The 15872-nt window shown below is 44.7% G+C and overlaps 1 protein-coding gene across 1 annotated transcript; it reads right to left on the bottom strand.

The window, feature by feature from the left end:
- Positions 1-379: 379 nt before the first annotated feature.
- On the bottom strand, positions 380-9929 carry LOC115308923. The gene is made up of 8 exons (XM_029967045.3): positions 9603-9929; positions 8087-8178; positions 6108-6217; positions 4271-4303; positions 4119-4157; positions 3262-3372; positions 2111-2592; positions 380-1508 (listed from the first exon to the last, which is right to left on the bottom strand). The coding sequence occupies exons 2-8, from the start codon at positions 8157-8159 to the stop codon at positions 938-940; spliced, it is 1419 nt and encodes a 472-aa protein (XP_029822905.2). The 5' UTR covers positions 8160-8178; positions 9603-9929; the 3' UTR covers positions 380-937.
- Positions 9930-15872: the final 5943 nt, after the last annotated feature.

Genomic DNA, 15872 nt, shown 5'->3' on the forward strand with positions numbered 1-15872 from the left:
TTCCTTATGCATATGCTGAGCGCAAGTTCGTCTGGCTCTTGAGCAAGTGGTTGTGTTGAATGCCGAACTCTGAGTGGCTCTGATTGAAGGATAGTGTGTAGATCTGCAGGCAGCTTGCTTTGAGGTCTACCCATTATTATCCTTTAGTCAGAGCCAATCAGAGCTCTTCGTTCTGACCTCACCATATCCCATGTAAAGGAAGCGGACAAACTTGAGCTCCCTATAGATATGCCATATAACGCTGCGATTTCTGACAATACATGTGCAGAAACGGACCACGATTGTACGACATCGAAGGATTGAACCCTTGAACGATAGGTTTGTACTAAAAATGAGTACTACGGGTCGAGATCAGAGTAACTTGACAGGACCAGATATGTTTGATTAAATTGATAATTATTCGCGTCAGAAAACCTTTATTGTTCTACAAACAATCACACGTGATAGACGCTAAAAGTTGGGGGTAAAATAAATAACATTTCTTCTTTGGAACAGAATGAGCAAGAATGAAACAATATCAAGTGGACGAAATTCTGCACCAGGCTCGAAGGGCATAAAAATATTATTTCGGGCAGATTTACGATTCCTCAAAACACGTTTTGCGGTGTTGTCGTTTTTTTTTTTTTTTTCACAAATTTGTTTTTACAGGGCTAGCGATGTGAGCCCACAGATAGCGGAAATTTAACTAACTTCCAAATAATAATTTTTGACATCCTAGCTCAAAATGCTTTGAGGAGCATCAAGCATAAGTAGGAGGAGATCAAACGGCCCGAAAACAGTTTTCTTGGACAGCAAGATCTTTTTACATCATAAGCTTCTACTGCAGGCTCGCCTACTTCAATAGAGATCATTTCTTCCCTGATCCCATGCTGGTGTAAAAGCTCACATTCTTCCACAAATAGTTGGAAACTACTTTCGCATTCACAACGTCTCTGGCTCATTCTTCGTGTCTGGTGTCTGCCAACCTCCTGGATCCTCCACCACGGTTCGAAAACAGGTCGAGAAGGGTCTTGGACACGCTGTCCACAGCTCGAAGACTGCTCGTCCGGAGATCGTTGTACCTCCTCGACACCCGAGGAACCGGATTGAGGGGATTCAGCGAACCGATCGCCGAGAACGGGCCAATGGGCGAGAGGGGGTTGAGGGGACTGTAGGGGCTCAGGGGACTCAGCGGAGATGGGCTGAAGATTCCAGGACCGCCGTTCAGCTTACTACGCCTCGTGTAAGAGCGGAAGGTGTCCGGGATCAGGAGAAACACGTTCTTGATGTCGTTGAGGACCCTCGAAGATTCGGAGTCGGATGCCTTGGGCGCTTCTTCGATGGCGGCGGCGGAGGATCGGCCGGCGACGGCCGATGCCTGGTGCTGCAGTTCTATGGCGACGGTGCGGAGGGCGTCGACGGTGCTGACCAGGGACACCGCGTTGGGGAGATCTTCGGATGAGGTGGCGGCGGCGCTCAGGTACTTGTGCAGGCTGTCCAGGACACCGTAGTACTTGCTCTCCTTGTTGCTGTTGGCGCGAAAGAGAGGAAGTACGAATTCAAAACCCGTGAGACACTCAAGGCCGGTTCAAGCATACATCACGGTGCTACCTCAACGCTATTAATGTTGGAAGTAGGGTTGATCTTGCTGGTGCAGAGTTGACTTTGCTGCTCTATATTAGTGTAGAGCACTGCATCTGTGGTAAGTTACGTACAAGTCAGCGCTGCGTCATCGCTGTACCTGCTGCTGATTTAGCGTTGTGCAGTGTGTGTGAACCTTCCTTTATGTACGAGTTACGCGATGGTCGGCTCGAAAGTAAGCAACGATGTGCAACGTGACGTCCAATAGCTATTATAAGTCCGCAGAATTGAGCTTGAAACGTGGAAATATTGTAGCATCCACGTGGGACTGAACCGGAGCAGATGCATCATACCCTCTTATATCAAAAGCTGTGGTATACCAATCTGGGAATTGATGGGCGACTTGAGCATCGGGTACTTAGAATGTAATTTAACACTGGTTTATACCCTCGAAGTTGCATATTTCAATATGTTGTCATTAACAAGACAACCTAAAATACTGAGTCATCAAACCGCTAATCAAAAACTCAGATCATGGGTTCCAACTCACCTGGATCTCTGGACAACCTCGACCTTGTGCGCAGCACCCTTGAACCTGTGATGAAGGTTGTGGACAAGCTTGAAGAATCCTCGTGCCCTCTCTGGGTACTCCCGAAGAACACCCTTGAGGTCTCCGTGCAGGATGCGCTGCATGTCGTTCAAGACGCGCTTGAAGTCGAAGATGACTTGCAGGATCTTGACAATTTCTCCCAGCACGCTGGGATCCTGAGAGATCGGCTTAACTTCGGCGAACGCGTCCGTGATGCTGGTCAGGTCTGGTATCTTTGGTGGCGGAGCAAAGACTGGCTTGGCTGCGGATCCGGGCTTTGCTGCGGATTCAGGCTTGGCTGCAGATTCAGGCTTGGCTGCAGATTCAGGCTTGGCTGCAGATTCAGGCTTGGGTGCAGATTCTGTTTCCTTCTGCGGGGGCTTCTCTTCGGGATGTGCTTCTTCCTTGGTGGCTGGTTTGGCCTCTGGCACATCCGCTTCTTTCTGCTTTGCCGAAGACGTAATAAGGGTGTAAAACAAAAATGCACGTTACTTTCCGTTGATTTAATCAGTTAGAAAAAAAAATTTATAGTCGGTGACAGACTAAAACTGCAGGACGCCACTCTTTCCACTTTAGCAGAATGAACACTGAACAGGAGGCGTGTCCCTCCTCACCTCCCGTTCAGTGTTTTCTCTACGAAAGTGTAAAGAGTGGCGGGCATGGTGGGAGGTGATGAAGGGACATCATCATTGATATCCTCCAGTGAGGAGTAGTCTTTGAAGACCTTTCCACGCTGTAGAGTCCTTGCCTTAACATAAAAGGAGCTACGTCAAAAGATGGCTGGTTGTGATGGTAATTGAGGAATCAGAGTGGATAGGTAACAGTCTCCTCGAGCGCAAGCTCATTTCTGCCTTGGACAACACTTCGTCGCACGTGCAGTTATAGCCCGACGGGAGGCAACGAGCGTCTTCTGGAGGTGGACCCTCTACTGGACTTGTCACCGACTATAGGTGTTCTTTTAAGACTAGTCTTTGAGAGATGAGTATTCGTAGCTGAGTGATGCTTATCTATTTTAGAAGGTGTGTTCGGACATCAGAGGGGGACATCAACTTTATGACCTACTAAAATATATTCTTTCGATAACGCTATTAAATGCTTTGCTGTCATGTTACCTCTTTCTTAACTGGCGGTGCATCGTCATCTTCAGGAGCTTCTTCAGAAGAATCGTCAGTGTCGGGATTGTTGATCTCAGTCTGAAGCCTCGTCAGTTCTGTTTTGGCGCACTGCAATAGACAGAAATAAGTTGTAATGTTATTCGGTACAAGAAACACGCCAGATCTAAATCTTGTAGCATATGGTTTGAATTACACCCTTTACGACAGTTTGTGTATCTTTAAAATTGATGCTTATAACTGGATAAACCACAAGTTTAATTATTCCGTCGAGTATTTTATTGTTGTTTCTACGGCGTAGCTTGTAGAACGTGAAGCCTGGTGTCAACACTGTCGCTTCATACAAAATTTTGTCCGCCCCTAAGTTGACAGTGTGCTGAAAGGCCTTGCTGAACGACAATTGTTAACCTCACACCCCGCGTGAACATGCTGTCTGTGTCCATGCACAGACAGGGAGACCCTGAACACGTGACGTGGCCCGAGCCTAACTGCTGATTGGTTGAGTCAAGACACAGCTTGTCAGCGAATACCATCTTTAGAGTGAGCGCCTGGTGCAATTCACTCACCTCTTGTTTCACCCCTGTGGGAACCTAATCTATGAATAACTATGTATTACCTCTGTCAGCCAACTCCCGAGATTTACTATTTTTTTTTTAAAATTCCTGTACAAATGTATCTTTTAAGTTCTCTCTTGTTTCATTGAATATTTTACGATCACAATTTGCCTGTGCATTATAATATGTATGAATTCCGAATTCTGACTTCTATAATTTGCGAGGAGCGAACACAGAAAAGCGCTATCCACTAATGGCAAGCTTACACAAATTCGTTAATGTAAATAAAGTCTGAGAACTCACATTTGTGAAGGCGTCAGCCGAAACCACCAGTCCATTTTCCTAAACATTGGGTAAAAAAAAGATATAAACTTTTAGGAACTTTAAAGGACAAAAATTTCACAACAATACGTCGACGTTGAATGAAAACGAAGGACAAGCAGAATGTAACTCACATCTTCAACGGTTCCTGGTTGCTGTCGTAGGCACTGGAGAAAAAAAAAGTATCATTAGGACACTACTGCATGTTCCAACTTTGTACTGAACTGGCCGTATCGCGTACTTATTTATATATTAACCACTGTACCACCTATCCAATAATGCGCGGGTTTGACCTCCCGCCGCTGATACGCTGACGCGCATGCGCCGTGGCGTGTGACCATGATGTTGGGTATACAGTTTACATGCTGTATAATTTGCGGCCTTTCGACCGTATATTAACGTGAAACGTTTATAACCTTGGTATTTAGGTTAAGCGAAGCCACAAAAAGCGTGACCGCGAATTAGTGGAGTTAGCAGCACTAACTCCACTAAATTTGACTAACACTAGCTCTAACTCTAACTAGCACTAACTAACCACTAACTCCACTAAACAGTTTAGCGCTAGTGGTTTAGCACCAGTAGCGCTAAACCAACAACGTTTCACGTAGCAACATAATTACAGGGCAATAGTATCGCAACTTTTTTTTGTCATATATACATTGGTATAGTCCCCAATAGATAAACGACATCCTATAAATATTGTGACAAATATCAAGCGTAGAAAAAAAAAATTGCCTTCGTGGCTTTCAATTTATCGCTGTAAATGCAAGCTATCGGAATTGTGAGAGCTACTCTAGTGAGTAATTAGGGAGTTTTCGTAAACCGCGCTTCCCTCTCCGCTAAGCCCGCCGCAACGAAGCTGATACTGCGCCTGCGCGCCCATGGCCTTGACTGTAGAGTCCCGAGTATCGGATTGCGGAAAGCGTTGCGGGACTGCCAAAACGATCTACGAAAACTTCCTATTAAGTTGCAGTGCATCTACCGGAGCTAAAGTGTAATCTAAGTAACAAATATAGTTAAAAGCGAAAGTATGTGGTATGCACTACGAATAATATAGTCGCCTTTTAACATGCGTGTGAACAAATAACGAAGCCACGTTCCGATCGCTTCTAACGAGCACTGTTTGAATGTGAGGGTGCTCGGTTTCTGAGCAACTATTGAGTTTCTAACGCGGAAAAGATATCGGCCAGGTTTTCTTCTCATTTAGCAGTCCGAGGTCACGTAGAGTTGGAAGCAGTAAAGACGCGTAATGCTGACGTTGAAATAAAATCAATGGGAATCCGTCAGCGTAATTTTGAGGAATTGTTCTATTTGAACAAAACTACTGGTTACTCCAAAATGTAACTAAGTGAACGCTAACGTAATTGAAATGTCGTTGTAGCTTAGAAAATATACGATGACAAAGATCGCAGTTAGAGGGACTGAACAAACTTAACTAGTTACACCTCTGGTGCTTGTTATCGCTTGATTGCATACATCTCGAAGACGGAGCGGCGTAAAGGGTATAAATCAGTCTCTATCAATAATCATGCGATCAGACTGGGCGAATTATTCCGGGCGGATTCCAAATCCAACCATAACGATTCATTCAGATTTTTCCTGAACGATGTATTGAAATTGTTCCGGATTTATCGAGACCAATTCGTTCAACTTGTTCCGGATTCACCCGTAACGATGTATTCGGATTGTTTCGAATCCATTCGAAACAAATAAAATATCTATACAGTATGGATTCCGGATTGACTCGAAGCTCTTTACTCAGATGGTTGTGGATGGATGGAAGCGGTTTACTCAGAGGGGATGGATGAATCCGGAACTATGTAAAACCGTACGAATTGTTTCTAAATCGGATGAATAGTTTTTCACTAATCAGCATTTAGAAAAAAAAAAAAAAAGAAAAAGAAAAAAGGGGCTCCTCTCTGTACCGCTATGCACAATAAAAAAAAAAAATGAACGTGGGAGTTAATTTACCGCGGGAATGGCGGACCGTTTAGGCACATCCGTCTTCACGACTTCGTCCCCTTCCGGAAGCTTGATGCTGATCTGAACGCCTTCGCTGACATCGGTGGTGGCAGGTGCACCTACAAGAAAACAAACAAACAAACAAGGGCATACGTTACGAGGTGAACGTTGCAGTTTCAAAACACTTGTATCATCAAGGCCCCCGTCGTTTTCCTGCATCTGCTATTCCCCGGATAAACCAATCACTCAAAATAAATGCCCAATGATCCGGCGTGTGCGTGATTGGTTAAGACGCTTATAGCATGAAACACACAAAGACGACGAGTGTCGTGACGAAGGACTTTTCCCGCAGCTTGATTGGGTCCATCTGATCATATATAGCGTCGGCTGCGATCTGACCGAATCTGAAACGGAGTTTATATTCACGCAAACATTTACTCGAAAAAAAAAAAAAAAAAAAGCGCTGTCACAACAACGCCACGTAACGAAACCTGCATATACAAATCAATAACTGCGGCCAAATGGCAGGTTGGACTTTATTAAAAAAAATAGTTGGTTTACTACGTATCAAAAAGTTTTGTGAAGCGTAGATGATCGCAACAATTAAGGGTTGGAGATAAGTGTGTCAGCGAGCTTTCTTAGGTCTCGATTGACGAGGAGCTTTTTATTTTTGTAGCAAGAGTAGCATGTTAAAAAATACATGTTTTTTTGTAAATGGTATAAAAGTTAGTGTGTTTCTTAAGAAAACAAAAGTTGCGACATCGCTTTGTGTTGTCGTCAATCCTCACGCTTTCCCTTTTTTTTTTCTTCTTTTTTTCTGGCGGTTTAATTGCAACAATTGCGAAGCTGTCTTTTTCTTTTTTGCACGCGCAGTTTTTTGTAGAAAGTTTGGTTCGTTTTTGAGACTTCCACATCGTACGAACCGTCATCCTGCTTACAAACAAGTCAGCCAGTGCGCATGCGCAGTATCGATAACAGCGCCACCACTGCGTTCAGTGCCGTTTGTGGGGGTTATGACACGCCTTATGACACGCGATACTGCGTCATACGAGACGAAGTCTTCAAATGGTGATACGAAATAATCATAAAAATCATTATTATTGTTCGCTACAAGACGCAAGATTGTAAAGCACTGATCACGCCTCTTGCTTCGTGATTCCTCCTCCGGCGGGCTTATTGACGAATCCTGCATTCTCATTGGCTGCTTAGCGATAATAAATTTAAAATCAAATTCATTTTTTTTTTAATTTTAACATAAAAATGGGGTGGGGGGGCTTAAACTTGGCCATGGCTCGCATTTTTAGAAGAAAGCTAAATATGTTTAAAATAAATAAACAGTAAGAGTTTGATTGTAGGCAGCTTAAAACTACCTTTCTCTCTTAAGTTTTCTTTAGGTTATGTTGGTAGCAGCGACGTCATCGCTAATTAAACTTGCGCCATAAACCCCGCCCGCGGCTCCGTGCCAAGCGCAGAAAAACACAAATAAAAAAAAATAAAAAAAAAGAATTAGCTCGAGTGACGTCATGGGCGGGGTCAGATGAGCCTTGCTCGCCGCTAAGCAGGCTCGGAGATGCCGACGACGACGTCCTGGCGACTTGGACAGATAACAGGCGGCAGAGACTCAGAGGCACCGCTTCACTCGGGACATGCGCCTCCACGTTTTCTTTTCCCTTTTAAAGTAAAAGCGGTTTGCGTTTGGTTCAGCCCAATTCAAGTGCGATAACTGAATTCAGGGGACATAAAACTCAGTTCTCTTAAGAAACTGCTCCAGGTTCCCTTTGAGCTTTCAGTGCCGATAGGAGCAAGGAATAACATACCGACCCTGAGGTGCAACGTCTGCATGAAGACGTTAAGCAACACGTGCCTTTAATAAAATACTCGTCACAACGCGTTTTTTTTGGCTTATTAGTTTGTGTTAAATTGAGCAAAACGAAGTTCGCTCAAGTAATTATACTTGTGCCAATAAAAGCGACCTGTCAACCACTTACCAGAAGAAAGCTGAAGGAGAGTGGCGGACAGCGTTAATAAGGTGAACACGCACAACTGTAGGGTGAGTTGCATTGTGCTCGTTTCTGATGACCTGAAAAAAAAGTAAAATCAAACAAAAAGATTGTCAGAAGGCGAGCCATTTTTTTTCCCACCCTTCTCGATTGAAATTACGCGGACCACAAAATGTTCGATTCCTCCACGTTTTTTTTTTTAATTCTTTTTTCCAATTTTACAATTTGCGTGCTAGATGCGCTTTAATATGGCAATTCGGGCCAATTGGTATATAATTTGAATTACAATTTTTATTTTTATTTCTGAAGCCTATATTTTTGTGTAATGCGTAATTATTTCATGTAATCCAATAATGCTCTCTGGGCAATGTAGGTATATAATAAATAAATAAATATGTAAATAAAATTAGCTAATCATGTATAGGCGACTTTTGCGACACTACCTCTCCCGTAGAGATTCTTAAAGGAGCAGAGCAACAATATTCAATTGGAATGTTTTTCACTTTACACGAGCTTACTGGTACTAGTGGGAAACAAGGATACTCGCACGTAGCGCCACTAGCCACAAAACTCCTTTGTGGCGATGTAATTTCAAGGACAAAAGCGATCATTTTCATTCAATCTCTCCTTTGCAAAATTTGATGACGTAACGTGGGGATCGCAGTACACCCAAGTGACGATATTTGAATGCGGTTCATAGATTGGACCCGAGCATTGCGTGGGCACTCGATCTGGGCTCGTGATAATTACTAGCTCGAGAAGCATTCGGGTAGTGGCCCGTGTCCACTCGCTGCAATGACGACAATAGCCGAGCCATAACAATGTCTGGAACTCAGCGCGTGTCCTGTGCTTCCCCAACCCCAGCGCCTGGCTATGATCAGCATTGGCGGCATATAATCGGCTCCAGATCACGTGGCCGCTTGTTCTGGCTACGAGTTGAGGGGGTGAACGCCTGCTCGTTTTTCTTTAATTTCTTTCTGGGACTTCTATTGCATGAGGTGAAAAACGAACGCGTGTTTCATAGGTCATTAACGTAAGGGATCGTTCTAGGCGGTATTTGCGCAAAGTACAAAAGTTGTTACATCGCCCCTTTAAACAATAATAAAATTGGTAGAACTACTTCATAAATGACAACCATTCCTGAAAAAGGAAAAGACCTGGAAAGCATTGAAGCAGTACGCATTCTATGGTACAATTAAATAATGTATTTTCAGTTCTTGTTTTTTCTTTTTCTTTAAAACAAAAACGAGAAACGCAAACCCCATGAACCTATAAATCAAGGGTAATAACACCACCACCAAAAAAAAAAAACAACTTTCCGTGAGTTGGTGTGTTTACACAAAATGATTATTCCGAATAAATTACAGACACGCGACGATCGTTCTAGATGTCTCTCAAATAACATTCAAAGACGGTATACGTTGTCGTTGTTACTTCAAACAGCCGCGTGAGCACACGGGAAAGGGGTTGGTTGTACGCGAATAAGAACAAGAGGATAGCTCACCTTTAAGGCCTCGTAGTGCTATCAAAAGACGGGTACAGCGCGGTCACACGGCGGGAGCTTTATTCCAGAGTTTCTGCGCGGTCAGTTGGGAGAGTGACTTTTAAAGAGAGATCTCTTTCGCTGAAATCACTACGTCACCGAGTCGCGTCGCCGGTAGTCGCACGTCGGAGTCACTTCTCGCTCAAGGATTAACGCGCGCACAAAACTTCCCCATTCGTTCAGCCACTCACACAACACGTAAGCAAAACGTAAAATAAAAGAACAAAAAGGAAAGAAACAAACAACGAAAGAAACCCTGTCGGTTTTCTTCCTTCTGTAATTCAACACGCGTCTCGTCCATTCAAGGTCTTCGTGGTAAGCTCTCCTCCGGATAAAGAGCGAGGACCCTTCCTCTAGTGAGCTCCGGTTAATGGAACCGCACTGGTTATTAGAACCACGTTGATACAAACCGGGGAGTTGCCTTCGTTGTGGACGGTCGGATTGGGTCAGATGGTCGCGCCGATTAATCAAATTTTGGCTCGTGAATGAAAGGCGAAATTTGGTTTGCGCAATCAACGACCATTATATATTACATAAACGTATTTATTTAATTTAGCCTAAAGTGCTTAAAAAGCATTATTGCGGAAAAGTGATAAATGTACGATTGTGCGCAGTGGCAGGCATCTAAGGAAATGCTTTCTTTATCATTTATGAAAGCGCTTAATATCATCGGTGCTGTATCGGTGTTATTTCGAACCAGCATTTCGAATTGTCTTAAATTATAACACTATTAGTGCGCTTTCTTTATAATAGGTTGCTTGTACAATTCAACTCTAATAGTATCGAGTAATGTTGTTTAATTAACAAGTGTCGTCATGCACGTCCACAAGAAAGGTGTTTAGTGATTGCTATCAGTTCGTTCACTGCCAAGGTGTAGAATAACGCGTAGGTAAGTCCATGTAATCGGAAATGTGCTCAGTAGGTTTTTATCGTGAATCCGGAAGTGGTTTTGACAATTAGGTACCCGCTTACTATATATAATTTAAGGTGAGGATAGTGCTGTAAAATTGAAATGCCAAAAATTTCTACATACATAACTTTAAAGGGGAGGTCCAACGATATTCAATTGGCATGTTTTTCACTTTACACGAGCTTACTGGCACTAGTGGGACTCAGGGATACTCGCACGCAACGCCACTGGCCAAAAAACTCCTTTGAAGCGGTGGAATTTCAAGGACGAAAGCGAGCGTTTTCATTCAATCTCTCCTTCGCAAGACTTGATGACGTAGCCGGGCGGTTGCAGTACCGCCCAGTCACGTCATTTGAATGCGGCTCATAGCTTGGAAGTTGGAACCGAGCCTTGCGTGGGCACTCAATTTGGACTCGTGAGAATCAATAGCTTGACATGTATTCGGGTAGTGACTCGTGTTCAATCGCTGCAGTGACGACAGTAGCCGAACCATAACAATGTCTGAAACTCAGCGCGTGTCCTGTGCCTTGAAAACCCTGCAGCGTGTGGCTATGATCAACATTGGCGGAACAATAAGGCATATAATCGGCTCCAGATCACGTAGCCGCTTGTTCTGGCTGCGAATGGAGAAAGTAAAAGCTGCTCTTTTTTCACATTTTTTCCGCGACCTTGATTGCGTGTAGTGAAAAACGAACGGGTGTTTCACAAGTCATTAACGTCAAGGATCCGTTCTAAGCGGTTGTTGCGCAAACTACAAAAACCGTTGCATGCATCCCTTTAAACTTTCCAATTAGATACTTATAGTAGAACATAAACAATGCGGAGTGTAATTTGGGATTGGTAGATAAGTACTGTACAAAAGAAAGCTACAATAACAAAATAAATTCCGCTCCAGGTAAACCAAAACAAACACAAAAGATTAAAGCTATCATCGCGTTCCAGCGCAAAACATAGCTGTCCAGTGAATATCAGACGCCAAATAACTTATAGCTTGCTAAACAAGTATGTTTATTTCCGAAGTTCTTAAAGCATGACTGTCTTTACTAAAAAAAAAAAAAAAAAAAAAGTCCCAGTGCTAAAAAGAAGGGACGTCTGTTGAACGGTATTTTTGTCACTACAATGCTTAGGAAGCAATCAATGTAAAAACAAGTCTTACACTAAATGGTACATTTTGTCATCATTCTCGTTGTGTTCTATCATGTGTTAAACAAAGCAAGCGCAGCGAACGCACGATAACTTGCGCTTTCAGCATATGTGTTAATGTTCGAGCCTTCGACTGCTCTCGAACTTATATGATGAAGCAAAGGTATGTTTCTCTCGACCAGGGGGGCCGAGTGCGTCCTTAAGACGCGACCATGTAATGCTTGTATCGAGCATAAAGTGGAGCTGCGCAGTGTTTGATTATGCGCAAGTCAGCACTGTAAAAAATGCCCGTGCGTCTACTTTCCCTCACAAGACTCGGAGAGCCAATCAGCGCAACTTACGGAGGCAGCTCAGCGAATGACGATGCGGAAACATACGTTTAGACCAAAAACCGCAGTCTTAGTTGTGACATTAAGCAAGCGTGACGTTTTGCTTTGATTAATGTCACAACTCGGACTGCGTTTTTTTTCTAAACATATGTTTCGGCATCGTCATTTGCTGAGCTGCCTCCGTATGTTGCGCCGATTGGTTCTCCCAGTGTTGTGCAGAAAAAAAGACGCACGGGCATTTTTTAGAGTGAGGGTCGTTTAAAGCGTGTTTCAGCATTTGTCGACGCGCTGTAACAAAGCCTATGAAAAAATAAAATAAGATAAACGATAGAAAAGGTGTACCTCAAGCTTTCGGTGTTTTATCAAAATGATAAGACTGTTTTCTTTGGTGTTAGTACGTTCTTGTTATACTATATTTCAAAAAAATTATATCAGCCAATCAAATCCTGCCACCTTGTTCAACAGCACCTAAGTAGGAAAGCCTAAGTGCTTTTCTGCGTCATTAAAGGCCACCGTGGTCACAGATTGAACACGACTACGGCGTCAGAGTTTGGCCAAGGGTCGTGTTCTCACTGATTGGACGCGACTCGTAGCCGAACGCTGACGCCGTAGTCGTGTCGAATCTCTGGCCTACGCTGGCCCTCTTTAGTGACGCAGGGAAGCGCTTAAGCTTTCTTACCTACGAGGTGTTGCCTTGGCGCCCGCGAGCAGTGTGAGGTAGTGCAATGACGCACAACCGAAACGCGACTGAAAAATGAGATTTTTCTCGCTAAAGGCGTTGCTCAAACTTCATGTCCGGGATATAACACTTCCCGTTACTAAGATTGAACACAAACAAAACCTTTCGTTGCTGAAAAGAAAATTGTCTCGCTTCCAAGTCACACGAACTACGCTGGCTTCCTTAATCGATGACCCTCAGATCTTTACGCGATGTCCGTTATAAACGAAGTCCGCGTACTAGAACAGGTGTCCCGTCCGCCTTGAGGGCGCAACGGACGTCCCGATGAGCGGCTCGCCTGACGTCCGTGGCTGACTCATCAACGCGCTTGTCGCAGGAACGCACAATTGTCGCCGGACGCTCAACGACCGTGCAAATACGCTATCGCAACGAGGGAATGCAACGTCGTCGGCTAATTGCTTGCATTCAAACTGCGCAACTTTTCAAGATGCTTTGCCTCGGGAAAAATCCAACCGGAGGGGTGCACTGTGCACGTGGACATCGCCGCCTTGGCGTCCAAGTGCCTCTGTAGCGGTGCCATATCTTCCTTGTAATTTGGAGAGAGGGTGTGCGGCTTCGCGGCGGCTTCTGGGCAGATGCAAAAAGGCGCGCGACACTTGACGATCGAGCAACGTCTTTCGCGGGAAGTAGGTGTCGTGATTCTGGGAGTGGTGCCATCGCCATTGGCGGGAGACGGACGCGAACTAAGATCGGGGGAAAAGTCCATTCTGACGTGAGATGGGATTCAGAGAAAGCAGTCGTTGACAGGCTAAGGATTTAGCAGATCAATCTCCATCACCCGCTTGTCACCTTCTGTTGGACTGAAAGGAAACGTCCGCTTTTATTCTTGAAATTACGCGGCTGCAAAAGAAGCTTTTTGTTCATTGGTGTTGCCCGCGATTATGCGGGCAACGCCAATATAGTTGCACGGCCTCTTCCAAATAGTTTTAATGCCAAAGCATTAACTGGTGCCACAGAGCGAACCAACATTATCAGCTTTTGAAACCGCGCCAAACGCCACCTAGCTTCCCCTATCCCAATGAAGCGAAGCCTGTTGTCCTTAGCAGAAATCAGATGGATAGGCTCCCATGGGCTGTCGCGAGTCATAGCTTCAAGGAACGAGGCTCCCATTGGCTCTCGCGCGGCGTAGTTCCAAGGAACGCCACCAGAGAAGCCCTCTGCAAGGCGGCGCAGCGCACGCAGCGGCCCGGCCGCCGGTAAAAGGGAGCGGTGGCCTCAGGGCCGCCCGCATGGGCACGCTCCAGAGAGGTTGCACGGCCGAGCTCAGCGCGGCGCGGCCACTTCATGAGAGCGCGCGCTCCGCCGTCGGCCGCTACCTCGGCTGTAGCGAAACGTGGCCGTCTACGCCAGTACGCCGCAGACGAACTAAGGAAGCGGAAGAACGACATTCATGCTTTTCGAAACTCCTAAGAAAAAAAAAAGCTTTGTCGTTTAGGTTATTTGCGGGGCAGGCGAAACTGCAAAAAACCTGTTCCAGAGCCGTGTAAAAAAAAAAAAAAAAAAAAAAATTGGAGCAAAAAAAATTAATAATTCAGGCTATTCCTTACAAAAAATATCAATGAGTTTCTAATGTACTCTATAGGTAGGAATACATTAGAAACTCAATCGAAACTCATTAATAATTTCTGTATGGGATAGTCGCTGGCAGGTTAATAGCGCGCGACTAGCTTTTTCCACAAAGCCCTCTACTGTTCTCACACTGAACTATAAAGAGGAGGCGCGTTGCCTCTCGCCTCTTCTCCAGTGTTTGTTCTGCTAAAGTGGAAAGAGTGGAGGGCTTTGTGGAACGAGCTTGTCCTGCATTTTCTACCTGTACCGACTATAACTGACGTCAAAACAAAGATAAAACAGCCTTAAAAAGACGGGGGACACACAGGAACAGGGTGCACACACAGGGCGAGGACTATGAAGTGAAAATTTCATTCCCAATAAGAAGCGATGTTTTACATAAAAAAAAAAAAGTTAGGACTCAGTTTATCCTCTCACGACAACTTCAAAGGGGGACTGCCTTTTACGTTTTCTTTTTATGCTTGGTCGCTTGAAACGGATCTGTTAACTTTACAGTGGGTTCCTGTTTGGGAATTTATTTTTCTTCGATATGGGGTGTGTGTTTTCGGGGTCTATTTTTTCCCCACAGATTCGGTGTTTTTCGGGGTCAATTTCCAGGGTCTGAAGAAAAAAAAAAAAAAAGCAATCGGCATTTATCAGGACTTACGCTTCAGAAAATAAGACACGGGAATGGAATTTTCCAACCTTCAGAGAACATCTCGACATAGCCTCCTCTATACTCACAAAGCCTGACAGTTCGACGACGGAGCCATAGTGCCCGGTCACAGATTTGGAGCGCGAGGATCTGGTAGCAGAGAGCATTTCTGGTATTCAGCGCATATCTTTTGCAGCGGCGAGGACTCGAAACATGGCTTTCAAACTTGACGAGAAAAGGAGCGATAGCCAGAGGAAGGCGAGGAGCACGAGCGGAGATTCCATCGCTCGGGACAAGCGTGTTTCGGCGTCTCGCCGCCGCAGGGCGCCCGTTACATGTCTCTCCTCTCATCCGTTGTCTGCCGCTCTACCTTTTCACTTTCGGCGGCCGCGTCTCGTGGCGATCTGCCGGGTTTTGTCAGTATAGAGGAGGCTATGATCTCGGCCATGACCTGAATACTCCGAGAAGGTATCTGTTCCGTAAAGAAATGAAAATGAGATAGGGGATGTGGTTCTTCCCAAGAATAAAACTGCCTCACTGACAGTTCAGTGGGGTTTCTATTTAGGGTTTGCCATAAAATGAATCTGTAAACACAAAATTTTCACTTCACGTAGCTTTGGGTTTTCTTAGTCAAGGAGAGCTCCAAATCGTTTTTTTCCCGCTTTTTCCGATTTTAATAAAACAGTCTTGTGAGTTAATTTTCGGGGTTTATCCCGAAAACACGAAACCCTAATTATACTCCGTCTCACTTTAAGCCTGACCGCAGTCGACGCTACCATCCTGGTGAGCCAATCACCCAGCGCCAAAAGTGTATCCGGACGGCGGCTGATCGTCTTTGGGCGTTTACTATCACCTAATCAACCAATCACGCTCAGTGAATGCGCCGCTATCCTGTGATTAGTTCAGC

This window comes from Ixodes scapularis, unplaced genomic scaffold (assembly GCF_016920785.2).
Source record: "Ixodes scapularis isolate PalLabHiFi unplaced genomic scaffold, ASM1692078v2 PGA_scaffold4__175_contigs__length_147842914, whole genome shotgun sequence".
Lineage (NCBI taxonomy): Eukaryota > Metazoa > Arthropoda > Arachnida > Ixodida > Ixodidae > Ixodes > Ixodes scapularis.

Coding starts and splice junctions, on each gene's coding strand:
- LOC115308923 (XM_029967045.3), bottom strand. CDS start 8,159: ATGCAACTCACCCTACAGTTGTGCGTGTTCACCTTATTAACGCTGTCC. Junction 4,158..4,270: donor AACCAGGAACCGTTGAAGAT/GTGAGTTACATT, acceptor CCCAATGTTTAG/GAAAATGGACTGGTGGTTTC. Junction 3,373..4,118: donor CGGCTGACGCCTTCACAAAT/GTGAGTTCTCAG, acceptor TGTCTATTGCAG/TGCGCCAAAACAGAACTGAC.